The sequence below is a fragment of the Hemitrygon akajei genome, chromosome 8 (assembly GCF_048418815.1).
Source record: "Hemitrygon akajei chromosome 8, sHemAka1.3, whole genome shotgun sequence".
Taxonomy (NCBI): Eukaryota; Metazoa; Chordata; class Chondrichthyes; order Myliobatiformes; family Dasyatidae; genus Hemitrygon; species Hemitrygon akajei.
Window position 1 is genome coordinate 110,427,929 of NC_133131.1, and position 16,865 is coordinate 110,444,793.

General features: G+C 42.0%; 1 protein-coding gene across 2 annotated transcripts in view; it reads right to left on the minus strand.

The window, feature by feature from the left end:
* LOC140732153 (contactin-associated protein-like 2) overlaps positions 1-16,865 on the minus strand; it is a 1,811,541-nt gene that overhangs the window by 899,395 nt on the left and 895,281 nt on the right. For both annotated transcript variants that reach the window (XM_073054373.1, XM_073054374.1), the window contains exon 9: positions 14,423-14,572. In XM_073054373.1, coding sequence (XP_072910474.1) covers positions 14,423-14,572 — 150 coding nt within the window. The remainder of the gene's footprint in view (positions 1-14,422; positions 14,573-16,865) is intronic.

The following is a 16,865-nucleotide window of genomic DNA, read 5'->3' on the forward strand; positions in this document are numbered from 1 at the left end:
ATTGCAGGTAGCTGCTCTGTGATTTAATTAATTTTTGCAAGAAAACAATAGTGTCTAAAAGAAAGCTCTGCACAGATTGCATGCCTTTATAAAAAGAACTACTGCTCGCATAAATACCCATCTCAAAGATCATAACATTTTGAACTACATTTATCTTTAACTACACTGAAGAAAAGTAATGAAAGGAGGAAGCCAGTTCATGCCATATATTGTTTATAAGTTTCCAAATGGCCCAAATTTTGCAAAGGTGCACAGAGAATTCTGAACACCAAATCCTACAGGTATATATTCCTGACTAAGTATCAGCAAGATCCTGTATATGCAGAGTTGGACATTCAGACCTGGATGTACACATGCTTTATTTGTCTTCAAGTGCTTGTTTTTAATTGTGCTTGTTTTACTAGTTTACAATTTTATTAATCCTAAAATGTTTTTTGGAATGTTCTAAGTGGAAGTGTAATTCAGACACATGTCCTTTACATGTTTGATCAGCAGCTTGTCAGCTTGTTCTTGCACTATTCCTGCCAACCATCTGCTGCCCATCCCCTTCTCCAGTGTTGGTATTTAAAGATACAGGAGCTTGTCACTCAGCTGGATCCTCCAAGTCTTGATCAGTATCAGCACACATGGAGGCTCATTACTGGCAGAAGGTTTGAGGCCACTAGGTTTCTGCTTGGCCTTATCCACTTTGTATAGATTCTTTTCTCCACTTACAAAAACACAAGTGACATTAAACAAATGCTTTAGAAGCAGGCATGATGGAATAACTAAGATGAAGCTATTTCAGAAAACCATTTAATCACTAGAATGGACTGCTAGTGACATTATAGGTTCTGAAGCCAAGAGTCTATTTGTTTTAAATAGAATGGTGGTGAGCCAAAAAAAGGAGAGTTATTTCTGCATGCAAGCAGGACTGGCTCTGTAATAAAAATTCAAGGAATTACAGACAATATGTGCAGAACATTAGAGACCTTTGACCTTCTGAATTTTAAAAGCTGATTAAGAACACTGTAGACTTAGGCAGTTCCATTACAGGCATTAGCCTCCCCACCATCAAATCATGTTGCTTTAAGATGGTGATAACCATCACTAAGAACTCACATTATCAGCGACATACTCTCTTCCCATTACTACCATCACAGAGCAAGTACAGGAACCTGAAGATGCACATTCAGCTGTTTAGCAATGGATTCCTCCTCTGCAGTATCAGATTTCGGAATGGTTCAGGAACCCACAAGCACTAACACTATATTTATTTTTATATTTCTTATTATAACCTATAGTTTTTAATACATTGCACTGTACCGCAAAACAACACATTTCCTGATATATGTCAGTGATAATAAACCTGATTCTGATTGAACTGTGCAGAAAATATAATGTCATTTCCTTTGGGCAGCCCTGGAGATTACATAGTTTATCTTTATTGTGTCATTAAAGTTTGCACCAAGTACCTGCTAAATGCATCTCAAAACTTCTGATACTATCAGTTTCATTAGATGGCTATTCTAAAACATATATTCTCTATGAAATAGTTGGACAATCTATCTATTCCAGGCCTCACCCAAAATTTCAAGCTACTGCATGTTATAGTCACTGTGGCAGAGTTTTACACAGTGATTATTCTCAGGAACTTGATTATTTCAGTACTATCCTTTCTCAGATTTACTTGTGTAAAATTTACCCAAATGTACTCTCACAATGTACAGTAGCTCTGTTTTCTTCCAGGTATCTGCTAGGTGGGGCTGGCCAGTGGTGTAGTGGCATCAGCACTAGACTTTGACGTGGATGGCAACGAGTTCAAATCCAGCCGGGTCCCAACCTGGGCAGCAGCAGTCACATTAATAATTTCTAGGCTATTAAATGTAGGTATCTAAAATTATGAAGGGGATAGATAGAATTGATGTGGATAGGCTTTTTCCATTGTGAGTAGGGGAGATTCAAACAAGAGGACATGAGTTGAGAGTTAAGGGGCAAAAATTTAGGTATAACACGAGGGGGAACTTCTTTACTCAGAGTGGTAGCTGTGTGGAATGAGCTTCCAGTAGAAGTGGCAGAGGCAGGTTCGATTTTGTCATTTAAAAAAAATTGGATAGGTATATGGACAAGAAAGGAATGGAGGGTTATGGGCTGAGTGCGGGTAGTTGGGACTAGGTGAGAGTAAATGTTCAGCACGGACTAGAAGGGCCAAGATGGCCTGTTTCCGTGCTGTAATTGTTATATGGTTATATGCACCAAATTACCACTGATACATGTGCTACTGGGAAAATTAAAGAGATAAATAGCAAATTGCAGGTCCTGAAGGACAGGATTAATCCACGCTTAAAGCAGGGATTGATTAAGGGTAGTCGGCATTGCTGTGCCAATGGGAAATCCTGGCTGATAAAATGGACTGTTTTTTTGAAGGTAACAAAATATATTGATGAGGGAAATGTATTGATGAAACCCACACAAACTTTCATAAGGCCTTTGATGAAGTTGCATATGGTATGCAGGTCTAAAATGTTAAAGCTCATGAAATTGAATTGGCAGATTGGATGCTAATTTGTCTTGGTAATAAGAGACAGAGGATAATAGCGGAGGGCTGGATTGTGATTTCAAGTCTATGACCAGTGATGTACCACAGGGATTGGTACTGGGACAGTTACTGTTCTTTCTGTGCGCTATGAATTTCTTTCTGGATATGAATGTAGAGATAAGATCAGTAAGTTTGCAGATCACACAACAATTGGGAATTATTTTTATTATGAGGAGATGATCTCTGGCTACAGAATGATATTGATTATCTAATAAGTTGGGCAGAGCATGACAAAGTGAATTCAAGCCTGAAAAGTGCGAAATGATACATTTTACTTAAGGGCAGGACATAGTACAAATAGTAGGGCACTGGGCAATATAGAAGAGCCGGGAACTTTGGCGTGGTAACAGTTAGATAAGATAGTCAAGGTGGTATGAGAATGCTCGTCTACATTAGCTTAGCTTTATTTGTCACATGTACATTGAAACATCACAGCAAAGAGTGAAATCATTGTTCGCGGCAAATCGAATCTGTGAGGATTGTGCTGGGCAGCCCACAAATGTCGCCAGGCTTCTGGAGCCAACATAGCATACCCACAACTCACTAACTATCTCACCAAGAGTCATAGATCAATACAGCAAGATAAGGCACTTTGGCTCAACCTGTCTATGCAGACCACGGTGCCCATATCCATCCAAGCATCTTTGCAAGTGTTTTTAAAATGATACCATTGTATTCGTATTAACCACTTCTCTGCAAGTTATTCCATAAACTCATCACCCTCTCCATGAAAAAGTTGCCACTCAAGTTCCTTTTAAAACTTTCCCCTTTCACCCTAAATCATTTTCCCCTTATTATGGATTTGCCCACACTGGGGAAATGACTACTAGTTATCTGTACCCTTTATAACCTCTTTAAGGTTAGCACTTATTCTCCTACACTGCAAGAAAAACCTAGCCTGCCCAACTTCACCCTATAATCAGCCCCTCTTGTCCTGGCAACATCCTCATAAATCTTTTCTACACCAATTCCATTTTAAACATAACTTTTCTAGTGACCAAAACTGTTCCCTAGGAGATCTTGGTGTGCGTAGTGGAAGAGAGAATTCAAAAGAAGCGAGTGGGTGTGTTAAGACAGTCTGCATGCCACAGTTTGGGAGGAGACATTGGATTGCACAGTGGGAGAGAGAGTTCAAAAGAAGTGAGTGGGGCAGTCAGGACATTCTGTGCACCACAGTTCCTGAGGAGATGTTGGCTTGTGCATAATTAAGTACTTGGAAAGGGCCAATAAAAAGTAGTTGGGTTTAAGCAGAGTGGTCATTTGTGCTAGAGCTGGGAGCACAGACTTAGGCTCACAGAGGCTTCAGTGAGGAGAGGTAAAGGCTGAAGGTAGATACTTCCATTTAATATTCCTTCTTTCTTATTGCACAGTTAGAGGAAGCCAGGCAGTGGAATGCTCCTCTTGCAGGATGTAGTAAGACAGAGAGACCTCCCGTGTCCATGGTGACTACACCTGCAAAAAGTGCAATCCACTTCCAGCTTCTTCCAGATCATATTGAGGTAAAACTGGATGAACTACGGATCATTTGGGAGGCTGAGGGGGTTGGTCGGCAGGACAAACAGGGAGGTAATTACACCTAAAGTGCAGAACACAGGTACCTAACTGGGTGACTGCCGGGAAGGGGGAAAGGGGATAGGTAGCCAGTGTAGAGTAGCCCTGTGGCCATTCCCCTCAACAACAGTTGTACCACTTCGGATACTGTTACAGTGTAGTATGATAGGGAATTCTATAGTTAGAGGAGCAGACAAGAGATTCCATGGACATGAAAGACACACCCAGATGGCGTGTTGTCCCCCAGGTACAAGGGTCAGGGACGTCTTGGATCAGATCTGCAGCATTCTAAAGGAGGAGAGTGAGCAGCTAGTAGTCATGGTAACGATTAGTATGGATGACACTGGTAGAGAAAGAGAGGAAGTCCTGAAGAGAATGTAGGGAATTCAGAATAAAACTGAAAAAGCAGGACTTCCAGGGTAATAACCTCTTGATTGCTGCCTAAGTCACACACCAGTAAAGGACAAGAAAGGATGATTTTGCAGATGACTGAGTATCTGAGGAATTAGTTCAGGGGGCAGAGTTTCATACTTCTGTATCATTGGAGTCTCTTCTGGGGAAGCTACGACCTGTACAAAAAGAAAAGATAAATTACACCTAAACCCGAAAGGGACCAATATTCTTTTGGCAGGTTTGCTGGAGGTATTGGGGAGGGGTTTAAACTAATTTAGCAGACTTGTGGGAACCGGAGTGATAGGGCAGTTAGTATGCAAGTAGATGTAGGTCAGAGTGAGACTGAGTCCTTGTGCAGAATTCCCTAAAGGTTAACTTGCAAGTTGAGTCAGTGGTAAGGAAGGCAAATGCAATGTTAGCATTCATTTTGAGAGAACTAGAATACAAAAGCAAGGATGTAATGCTGAGACTTTATACAGCATTGGTCAGACTACACTTGGAGTATTATGAGCAGTTTTGGGGCCCTTATCCAAGAAAGGATGCACAGGAATTGGAGCAGGTCCAGAGAAGGTTCATGAGAATGATTCTGGGAATGAAAGGGTTAATGTTTGAGGAGCATTTGATGACTCTGGGATTATACTCACTGTGTGTGTGGAGAAAAGAATAAAAAGATCTCTCTGAAATCTTTCAAACATCAAAGGGCCTACATAGAAGTGATGTGGAGAGGATGTTTCCTCTTGTGGGGGAGTCTAGGACCAGAGCACACAGCCTCAGAATAGAGGGAAATCTATTTAGAATAGAGCTAAGGAGGAATATCTTTAGCCAGAGGGTGTAGAATTTTAGAATTCATTGCTACAGAGAGCAATGCAGGCCAAGGCATTGGGTATATTTAAACCAGTGGTTGGTTGGTACTTGACCAGTAAGGGGATCAAAGATTACAGGAAGAAGGCAGGAGAATGGGGTTTAGGGGGATAATACAGTGTCTATAAAAAGTATTCACCCCCCCCTGGAGGTTTTCATGATTTGTTATTTTACTGCATTGAATAAGTGGATTTAATTTGGCTTCTTTGACACTGATCAACAGAAGACTATTTCCATATCAAAGTGAAAACAAATTTCTACAAATTAGTCAATTATTAAACAGAATAATATAACCATATAACCATATAACAATCACAGCATGGAAACAGGCCATTCCGGCCCTCCTAGTCCATGCCGAACTCTTAATCTCACCTAGTCCCACCTACCCGCACTCAGCCCATAACCCTCCACTCCTTTCCTGTCCATATACCTATCCAATTTTACCTTAAATGACACAACTGAACTGGCCTCTACTACTTCTACAGGAAGCTCATTCCACACAGCTATCACTCTCTGAGTAAAGAAATACCCCCTCGTGTTTCCCTTAAACTTTTGCCCCCTAACTCTCAAATCATGTCCTCTCGTTTGAATCTCCCCTACTCTCAATGGAAACAGCCTATTCACGTCAACTCTATCTATCCCTCTCAACATTTTAAATACCTCGATCAAATCCCCCCTCAACCTTCTACGCTCCAATGAATAGAGACCTAACTTGTTCAACCTTTCTCTGTAACTTAAGTGCTGAAACCCAGGTAACATCCTAGTAAATCGTCTCTGCACTCTCTCTAATTTATTGATATCTTTCCTATAATTCGGTGACCAGAACTGTACACAATATTCCAAATTTGGCCTTACCAATGCCTTGTACAATTTTAACATTACATCCCAACTTCTGTACTCAATGCTCTGATTTATAAAGGCCAGCGTTCCAAAAGCCTTCTTCACCACCCTATCTACATGAGACTCCACCTTCAGGGAACTATGCACTGTTATTCCTAGATCTCTCTGTTCCACTGCATTCCTCAATGCCCTACCATTTACCCTGTATGTTCTATTTGGATTATTCCTGCCAAAATGTAGAACCTCACACTTCTCAGCATTAAACTCCATCTGCCAACATTCAGCCCATTCTTCTAACCAGCATAAATCTCCCTGCCAGCTTTGAAAACCCACCTCATTATCCACAACACCTCCTACCTTAGTATCATCAGCATACTTACTAATCCAATTTACCACCCCATCATCCAGATCATTTATGTATATTATAAACAACATTGGGCCCAAAACAGATCCCTGAGGCACCCCGCTAGTCACCAGCCTCCATCCCAATAAACAATTATCCACCACTACTCTCTGGCATCTCCCATCTAGCCACTGTTGAATCCACTTTATTACTCCAGCATTAATACCTAACGACTGAACCTTCTTAACTAACCTTCCATGTGGAACTTTGTCAAAGGCCTTGCTGAAGTCCATATAGACTACATCCACTGCCTTACCCTCGTCAACATTCCTCGTAACTACTTCAAAAAATTCAATAAGGTTTGTCAAACATGACCTTCCACTCACAAATCCATGCTGGCTACTCCTAATCAGATCCTGTCTATCCAGATAATTATAAATACTATCTCTAAGAATACTTTCCATTAATTTACCCACCACTGATGTCAAACTGACAGGTCTATAATTGCCAGGCTTACTTCTAGAACCCTTTTTAAACAATGGAACCACATGAGCAATACGCCAATCCTCCAGCACAATCCCCGTTTCTAATGACATCTGAAAGATCTCCGTCAGAGCTCCTGCTATCTCTACACATACTTCCCTCAAGGTCCTGGGGAATATCCGGTCAGGACCCAGAGATTTATCCACTTTTAAATTTCTTAAAAGCGCCAGTACTTCCACCTCTTTAATTATCATAGGTTCCATAACTTCCTTACTTGTTTCCCACACCTTACACCATTCAAAATCCTTCTCCTTAGTGAATACCGAAGAGAAGAAATCATTCAAAATCTCTCCCATCTCCCTCGGCTCCACACATAGCTGACCACCCTGATTCTCTAAGGGACCAATTTTATCCATCACTATCCTCTTGCTTTTAATATAACTGTAGAAGCCTTTCGGATTTACTTCCACCTTATTTGCCAAACCAAACTCGTAACTTCTTTTAGCTTTTCTAATCTCTTTCTTAAGTTTCCTTTTACATTCTTTATATTCCTCAAGCAATTCCTTTACTCCATGCTGCCTATATCTATTGTAGACATCCCTCTTTTTTCGAACCAAGTTTCTAATATCCCTTGAAAACCATGGTGCTTTCAAACCTTTAACCTTTCCTTTCAACCGAACAGGAACATAAAGATTCTGTACCCTCATAATTTCACCCTTAAATGACCTCCATTTCTCTATTACATCCTTCCCATAAAACAACTTGACCCAATCCACTCTCTCTAAATCCCTGCGCATCTCCTCAAAGTTAGCCTTTCTCCAATCAAAAATCTCAACTCTAGGTCCAGTCCTGGCCTTCTCCATAATTATATTGAAGCTAATGCTATTGTGATCACTGGACCCGAAGTGCTCCCCAACACATACATCTGTCAGCTGACCTATCGCATTCCCTAACAGGAGATCCAACACTGCCCCATCTCTAGTCGGTACTTCTATGTATTGTTGCAAAAAACAATCCTGCACACATTTCACAAACTCTAAACCATCCAGCCCTTTTACAGAATGAGTTTCCCAACCTATGTGTGGAAAATTAAAATCTCCCACAATCACCACCTTGTATTTACTACAAATATCTGCTATCTCCTTACACATTTGCTCTTCCAACTTGCACTCCCCATTAGGTGGCCTATAATACACTCCTATCAGTGTTACTACACCTTTCCCATTCCTCAATTCCACCCAAATAGCCTCCCTAGAGGAGCTCTCTAATCTATCCTTCCAAAGCACCGCCATAAGATTTTCTCGGACAAGCAATGCAACACCTCCTCCTCTGGCCCCACCTACTCTATCACACCTGAAGCAACTAAATCCAGGAATATTTAGTTGCCAATCACACCCTTCCTGCAACCATGTTTCACTGATAGCTACAACATCATAATTCCAGGTATCAATTCACGCTTTAAGCTCATCCACCTTTCTTACAATGCTCCTAGCATTAAAATAGATGCATTTAAGATACTCTCCACCTCCTCCTCTTTTCATCCCTAGCAATGCATTCAAATTTATTATCCTTTTCTTTCTTCTCCCCTACATCTTCGGGCTGAGCGCATCCCTTCTCCATCACCTGCCTTTCCTCCCTCACACACTGTCTACTTACTTGCTCTACTGGTGAACTAACCTCCTCTCCCATAGTTTCCTCAAATTGATTTCTGCCCCCCCCCCCCCCATCTTACTAGTTTAAAGTCTGCCCTGTAGCCCTAGCAAACCTCCCTGCTAGGATATTGGTCCCCCCAGGATTCAAGTGTAACCCGTCCTTCTTGAACAGGTCACGCCTGCCCCAGAAGAGGTCCCAATGATCCAGAAACTTGAATCCCTGCCCCCTGCTCCAATCCCTCAACCATGCATTCATCCTCCACCTAATTCCATTCCTACTCTCACTGTCGCGTGGCACAGGCAGTAATCCCGAGATTACTACCTTTGCGGTCCTTCTTCTTAACTGCCTTCCTAACTCCCTATACTCTCGTTTCAGGACCTCTTCCCCCCTTCCTACCTATGTCATTGGTACCTACATGTACCACGACCTCTGGCTCCTCACCCTCCCACTTCAGGATATCTTGGACGCGATCAGAAACATCCCGGACCCTGGCACCAGGGAGGCAAACTACCATCCGGGACTCCCGATCACCTCCACAGAACCGCCTGTCTGAACCCCTGACTATCGAGTCCCCTATTACTATGGTCCTCTTTCTTCTATCCCTACCCTTCTGAGCTACAGGGCCGTCCTCTGTGCCGGAGGCCCGGCCACTGTCACTTTCTCCAGGTAGGCTGTCCCCCCCAACAGTACTCAAACATGAGTACTTATTGTCAAGGGGTACAGCCACTGGGGTACTCTCTAGTACCTGCCCCTTCCCCTTCCTGACCGTGACCCACCTATCTGCCTCCCGTGGCCCCGGAGTGACCACCTGCCTGTAACTCCTCTCTATCACCTCCTCACTCTCCCTGACTAGGCGAAGGTCATTGAGCTGCAGCTCCAGTTCCCTAACTTGGTCCCTCAGGAGCTGCAGTTCGACACACCTGGCGCAGATGTGGACGTCCGGGAGGCTCGGAGACTACAGGACCTCCCACATCTGACACCGAGAACAACAAGCTGCCCTCACACTCATACTTCCCGAATAACTGAAAATAACAAGAACTAAAAGATAAGCCTACTGTACCCTCTTCCGCCTAAGCCCTCTGAGCCCAAGCCCTACACTCTGCTCCCGGCTCACTCCGCTGCCCACAAACGAAGCTGCCCACTGCTTAAGGCTGCGTTCTTTTTATATTTTCCCTCCTTCCCAGGCCTCCTTCATGCGCCTGCGCAGTCCTGCCTCTCAGAACTCCGATCTGAGAAGCAATTTGAAAATGGCCACCACCGCACTTCTTCTCAAAGCCTCGCTGTCCTCTTCCAAAAGAGAACTACCTCACTCTTTCTCTCCTTTTTATATCTTCCCTCCTTCCCAGGCCTCCTTCACGCGCCCGCGCAGTCCCGCCTCTCAGAACTCCGATCTGAGAAGCAATTTGAAAATGGCCGCCGCTGCACTTCTTCTCAAAGCCTCGCTGTCCTCTTCCAAAAGATTGCATAATTACTCACTCCCTTCAAGTCAGTATTTAGTAGATGCACCTTTGGCAGCAATTACAGCCTTGAGTCTGTGTGGATAGGTCTCTATCAGCTTTGCACATCTGGACACTACAATTTTTCCTCATTCTTTACAAAAATGCTCAAGCTGTCAGATTGCATGGGGATCAAATCCAGAAAAATTCTCAATTGGATTGAGGTCTTGGCTACTCTACAACATTAACTTTGTTGTTTTTAAGCCATTTCTGTGTAACTTTAGCTTTATGCTTGGAGTCATTGTCTTGTTGGACAAATCTCCCAAAGTGACATTTTTCTAGTAGAATGCATCAGATTTGCCTCCAGGATTTCTCTGTATTTTACTGCATTTATTTTATCCTCTACCTTCATAAGCCTTCCATGGCCTGCTGTAGTGAGCATTCCCACAGCATGTTGCAGTCACCACCATACTTCATGGTAGGGATGGTGTGTTTTTGATATGTGATGTTTGACTACACCAAACATAGCATTTGGTCTGATAGCCAAAAAGCTCAATTTTGGTTTCATCAGAACATAGAACCATCTTCCAGCTGACTTCAGGGTCTCCCACAGGCCCTCTAGCAAACTCTAGCCAAGATTTCATGTGAGTTTTTTTCCCAACAATGGCTTTCTCTTTGTCATTCACCCATAAAGCTCCAAAAGGTGCAGTACTCAGGCAACAGCTGTTGTATATGGAGTCTCTCCCATCTCAGCCACTGAAGCTTGTAACTCCTCCAGAGATGTCATGGAGCTCTTGTTGGCCTCCCTCACTAGTCCCCTTCTTCAACAGTTACTCAGATCTTGAGGACAGCCTGCTCCAGGCAGGTTCACAGCTGTGACACATTCTTTCTATTTCTTGATGATTGACTGAACTGTACTCTAAGGGATATTCAGTGACTTGGAAATTTTCTTGTATCCATCTCCTGACTTGTGCTTTTCGATAACCTTTTCACAGAGCTGCTTGAAGTGTTCTTTTGTCTTCTGGTGTAGTTTTTGCCAGGATACTGATTCACCAGTAGTTACACCCTTCAGATACAGGGTGTATTTTTACTACAATCAATTGAAACACTTTGATTGCACGCAGGTGATCTCCATCTTACTAATTTTGCAACTTCTAAAACCAATTGGCTGCACCACCAATGATTTGTTGAGTTATATAAAAGGAGATGAATATTCATGCAATCAATTATTTTGGGTTTTATATTTATAATTCATTTACATCCCTTTGTAGAGATCTGTTTTCACTTTGACACAAAAGAATCTTTTTCTGTTGATCAGTGTCAAAAAAGCCAATTTAAATCCACTGTGATTCAATGTTGTAATACATGAATAAACAACAAAACAATACAGCATTGGTCAATAAAACAATAAAACATGAATATTTCCAAAGGAAGTTATAGGCACTGTAAATCAGCCATTATGGAATGGCAGAGCAGACTCAATGGGCGGAATGGCCTAATTCTGGTATTACAGTCGTATGGTCTAAAAATACACACAGCAATACAGGTGTGGCTTCACTAGCAATTTTATAAAACTGTAGTTCAATTTCACAACTCCTATACTCAGTGCCATGACTGTTGAAAGCCAGCATGCTAAATGCTTTTGTCAGCACCCTGTGACAAAGGCATTTAGTACCTGGGACACCACTGTCAATGAACCATACCTTTGTACAATCCCTCTGTTCTATTACACTCCCTAGTGCCCTACCATTCATATTACAAGTCCTATGTAGATTTGACTTTCCAAACTGTATTACTTCAGAATTATTTTTATTGAAATCCATTTACCACTTCTTGGCCCATTTTCCTGACTGATCTTTATATCCTCTAATCCACAATAACCTCCTTCAATGTCAACAACACCTCCTAATTTTGTGTTATTCACAGACCCACTGATCAAGCCTGGTTCATTCATATTCAAATTATTTACATAAATAATAAATAACAAGGGTTCCAACACCAACCCTTGCGGCAGCACACAACTAGTCACTGACCTTCATTCTGTGAAACAACCTTCAACCACTTCTGCCAGTTTCCTACCTCCGAGCCAATTTTGAACATAATTACTGTCTCTTCCCGGATTCCATGGGACCCAATTTTACAAACCAGCCTAAAATGTGGGATCTTGTCCAAGGCTTACTGAAGTGCAAATAAACAACATCCACAGCTCTATCCTCATCTACCATTTTTGTTACCTCTTCAAAAACCTCTAAATGATTTGTCAAGATAGTCTTTCCAAGCGCAAAACTGTGCTGATTCCTCCTAGTCAGACTCTGTCCCTCCAAAAGCTCAGAATTAACTTCAGTAACTTTCCCAATACTGACGTAACACCAACCAGACTGTGGTCCCATGGCCTGTTCCATATCTTGCAATGCCATGCTCATTCAAGGACTTATTCAGACTTAACTGTTGTTAACTTCTGTTATTGTCCCTGTCCTGGCAGCTCATTCTAGATGTTAACTACTCCTTTTGTGAAAAAAAACTTACCCACCTAATCACGTCTAACCTCTTTCCATTATCTTCAGCCTCTGCCCTCTTGTTTTAGATAACCCTGTCATGGGAAACTGTCCCAGTGATACACCATCAATAACTCACTCTGAGACGTAAAGGCAAGGTATCGGCTTTTATTGACTGGAAGAAGGAACAAGCAGTGATTGACCACCATACTACATCCTGGAGACAGAGAGGCCAGGCTCAGACCTCAATCACCTTTATACAGGGGTATGTGGGAGGAGCCACAGGAGCAATCAGCAGGGGGCGTGTCCAGACAGGTATATGTAGTTCACCACACCCAGCCACAGTGATGCAATGTGCATAAAACTGTTTCATGGTGAATAGTTTTAGTCCAAGCTCCATGTTGACCCATTCATCCAAAATGCACAGAAGAATGGGCTTTACACTTAACATCTGAAAATTGTCAACTTACTCCTGTTGGACAATATATCCCCTGTCAACATGACCCTGTAAAATTTGGACCAGTTTCCATCCTTGAAGAGCCACAGATCAATGAAGTCAGATATACGGATCTTCAGTGTGCCAGCAGAGTTTTTGGCACTTGGTGAAGAGTGTTTGAAAATAAAGATCTCAATTCCAGCACTTCCTCTGGGCAGCAGTGTTCTCCAGCCCTCTATCTGCTTTTGAAATGAGGACAACTTGAAAGCACTGGAGAAGTGCTGCCAACAATGCCTGTGCAAAATCCTTCAAATCCACTGGCAGGGAAGAGATCTAATGTCAAGGTCCTCCACCAAGCCAACATGCCCGGTTTTGAGGTTCTAATACACAGAACAGATCCTGATGGGTGCATGCAGTGATACCAGACTCCCAAAGGACATTTGGTGAGAGATTACTAAGCTGAGAGAGGACTTGATTCAAGGGTGTGCTCAAAGCCCCCTTAAAAAAAGTAAATCATCTTTACTAATTCGTGGAAATCACGCAAAATGGAGAATTCAGAATGGCAATGATCTAATGGGAGCACAGTGTAACAGCATCAGAAGTGCATCATTGCTGAATCATACCCACCCCAACAAACACCCTTCTGTGCTATATTGTTTTGCAATGACCCCATAAGATTATCAAAGAAGAGGTGTTTTCCTATCAGTAGAGACAGGATGAGTATAACATGCTGTTAAAAATTGGTTAAGAATGACTAATGAATATGGCCAAAGTCAGCAAGTTTGCTCTGAAAGACGGCAACTGATACACAACCTCTATGGTATTCCATACATAGGAATCAACTAAACTTTACTGTTCTTATTTCATCAATGTTAGGGGTCCCAGGAATGTGCACAATGCACATGAATGGAATACAACCTGTTCCAAAACTTCCAATGAAATTAATTTTATTCTCACCATGTAATATCTGGTGAACTACCATTGTATTTGGTGGGGGTGGAGAAAGAAACATCAGACCCCTAAATATACTATTGGCTGTGACTAGCCATTCAAGTTATGGAAAACTGAAAGCAGGAATAGCATTGCACACATATGCAGTTTAGCATTTCCCAACATAGTCTGGCATCTAAATAAGCCATGCAACCAAATGAGAATTTAAACAGCTTGCTAATAGTTTTAAATGACTTTTGTTTAACATATTCTATCATGCTGATTAACTCTATTACTCCCTTTAAATTGATGAAAGGTCACTGATGAGTGTTAAGTGCTGAATATTGTCTCATTTCCTATTTTTAACTCCAAATAATCATTAAATTCAATAAAGTGTGTGGAACACTCATGAATTTTTAGTACCTCCAAAAAAATATTGATCTCCGGTCTTGACTTGCATTGGACTGTTTGTTCGTACAGCAGAGGCATCATCACCGTCAATGGTGAGAACAGCAAAGTTTTCTTTGGCTAGAAAACGGACCATGTGCCATTGTCCATCATTGAGGCCAAAACCTGAAATTTGATAAGGAGAAATAATGAACAATATGCTCTGCCAATTCAGTGATGCTGGAAAGTTTAAACAATTGAAAGGAATTTAAAAGTCACACTGCTAATCAACTTATAAAATAATATATGGGTCAAAGGAAATGTAAAAACAACTTCATTTATTTTTGCACTAGTGTTTGTTTTGCCACTCTGGAAATTCAAGCATGAACTGTGAAAGCCAGCAAAACTATGCTAGCTTAGGCACCAAAGCAAATAGAAAGTTTGCAAATTTTTAACATTCAGAAACATCTAAACTATTCAAATGTTCATTTATTATCAAAGTACGTATCAGTACATAACTCTGAAATGTGTCTTCTTCAGTGAGCCATGAAACAAAGAAGATGCAAGTAGTTCAGAGAGAAACGTGAAACCCAACCTTCACCCCCGCACAAAAAGAACGGCATCCTGATCATCAACTATTCCAAAACTATTAAAAACAAGCTGTTAAAATGCTTAAACAGTTATCAAACAAACCACTTAAGTACCCTAAAAACAATCAAAGCATTGAATCATCTAAAACAATTAAATAAACAAAAACAATTAGAACGGTGTGAATGATTGTGAGAATTATCCAGTCACTTTGACAACTATGGATTGAGCACAGAAAGCTTGCATAGATCTGTTAAAGAGAAAAAAAAATTGTGCTTAGCAATGTGGTAGAGATGCTTCCTGATGCCTTTTAAAGACCTGTGAGGGAAAAACAGTTAATGTGACATATATATAGAATTCCAATTTGTGCTTGATAAGATATCACATAATCAGATTATCATTAAGGCTTCCTAAAAGGGCAGCAGATACACAAATAGAATGACTTACCTGACATGAAACAGAATGCAGAAAAACAGTTGTTTTTCAAATAAGAAGGAACTGTACGATGTTTCCTTTATAAAATATACTAATGACAGACTTGGGTGCATAGAATACATTCTCCTACATTGCAGATGACACAAACCTTGATTTTGGAGTGAACTGTGGGGAGGATGCTAATGGACACTAAGGCCTTGAGGGAGGGTGGGCACACAAGGCAGATGGAACTTAATGAAGAAAAATATTAAATTTTGGTAAGATGAAGAAGAAGAAGCATAAAATGGAGCTGGCAAATTTAGAAGAGGACATTAGTTTTGATAGCAAACACGAGGAAATCTGCAGATGCTGGAAATTCAAACAACAACACACACAAAATGCTGGTGGAACACAGCAGGCCAGGCAGCATCTATAGGAAGAAGCGCTGTTGACGTTTCAGGCCGAGACCCTTCGTCAGGACTAACCGAAAGGAAAGATAGTAAGAGATTTGAAAGTAGTGGGGGGAGGGGGAAATGCGAAATGATAGGAGAAGACTGGAGGGGGTGGGATGAAGCTAAGAGCTGGAAAGGTGATTGGCAAAAGTGATACAGAGCTGGAGAAAGGAAAGGATCATGGGAAGGGATATTGAAATATTGAAAGGCCCAGATATAGTGGATGTGTAGAGTATGTTTTCCATAGTGTGTGAGTCTAGCACCAGAGGGCGTAGCCTCAAAATGGACAGGTATCCATTTAGAAACAAGATGAGGAGGAATATTTTTTGCCAGAGGGTGGTGAACCTGTGGAATTCATTGCCACTGATGGCTGAGGAAGTATAAGGGCAGGTGTAGCACTTGTTCCGTTTACAAGGGTAAGTGCCAGGAGGGAGATCGGTGGGAAGGGATGGGGGGGACGAGTGGACAAGGGAGTCGTGTAGGGAAAGTGGGGGGAGGGAAAGATATGCTTGGTAGTGGGATCCCGTTGGAGGTGGCATAAGTTATGGAGAATTATACGTTGGACCTGGAGGCTGGTGGGGTGGTAGGTGAGGGCAAGGGGAACCCTATCCCGAGTGGGGTGGCAGGTGGATGGGGTGAGGGCAGATGTGCGGGAAATGGGAGAGCTGCGTTTGAGAGCAGAGTTGATGGTGGACGAAGGGAAGACCCTTTGTTTAAAAAAGGAAGACATCTCCTTCGTCCTGGAATGAAAAGCCTCATCCTGAGAGCAGATGTGGCGGAGACGGAGGAGTTGTGAGAAGGGGATAGCATTTTTTGCAAGAGACAGGGTGGGAAGAGGAATAGTCCAGGTAGCTGTGAGAGTCTGTAGGTTTATAGTAGCTATCAGTAGATAGGCCGTCTCCAGAGATGGAGACAGAAAGATCAAGAAAGGGGAGGGAGGTGTCGGAAATGGACCAGGTAAATTTGAGGGCAGGGTGAAAGTTGGAGGCAAAGTTAATGAAGTCGACGAGCTCAGCATGCGTGCA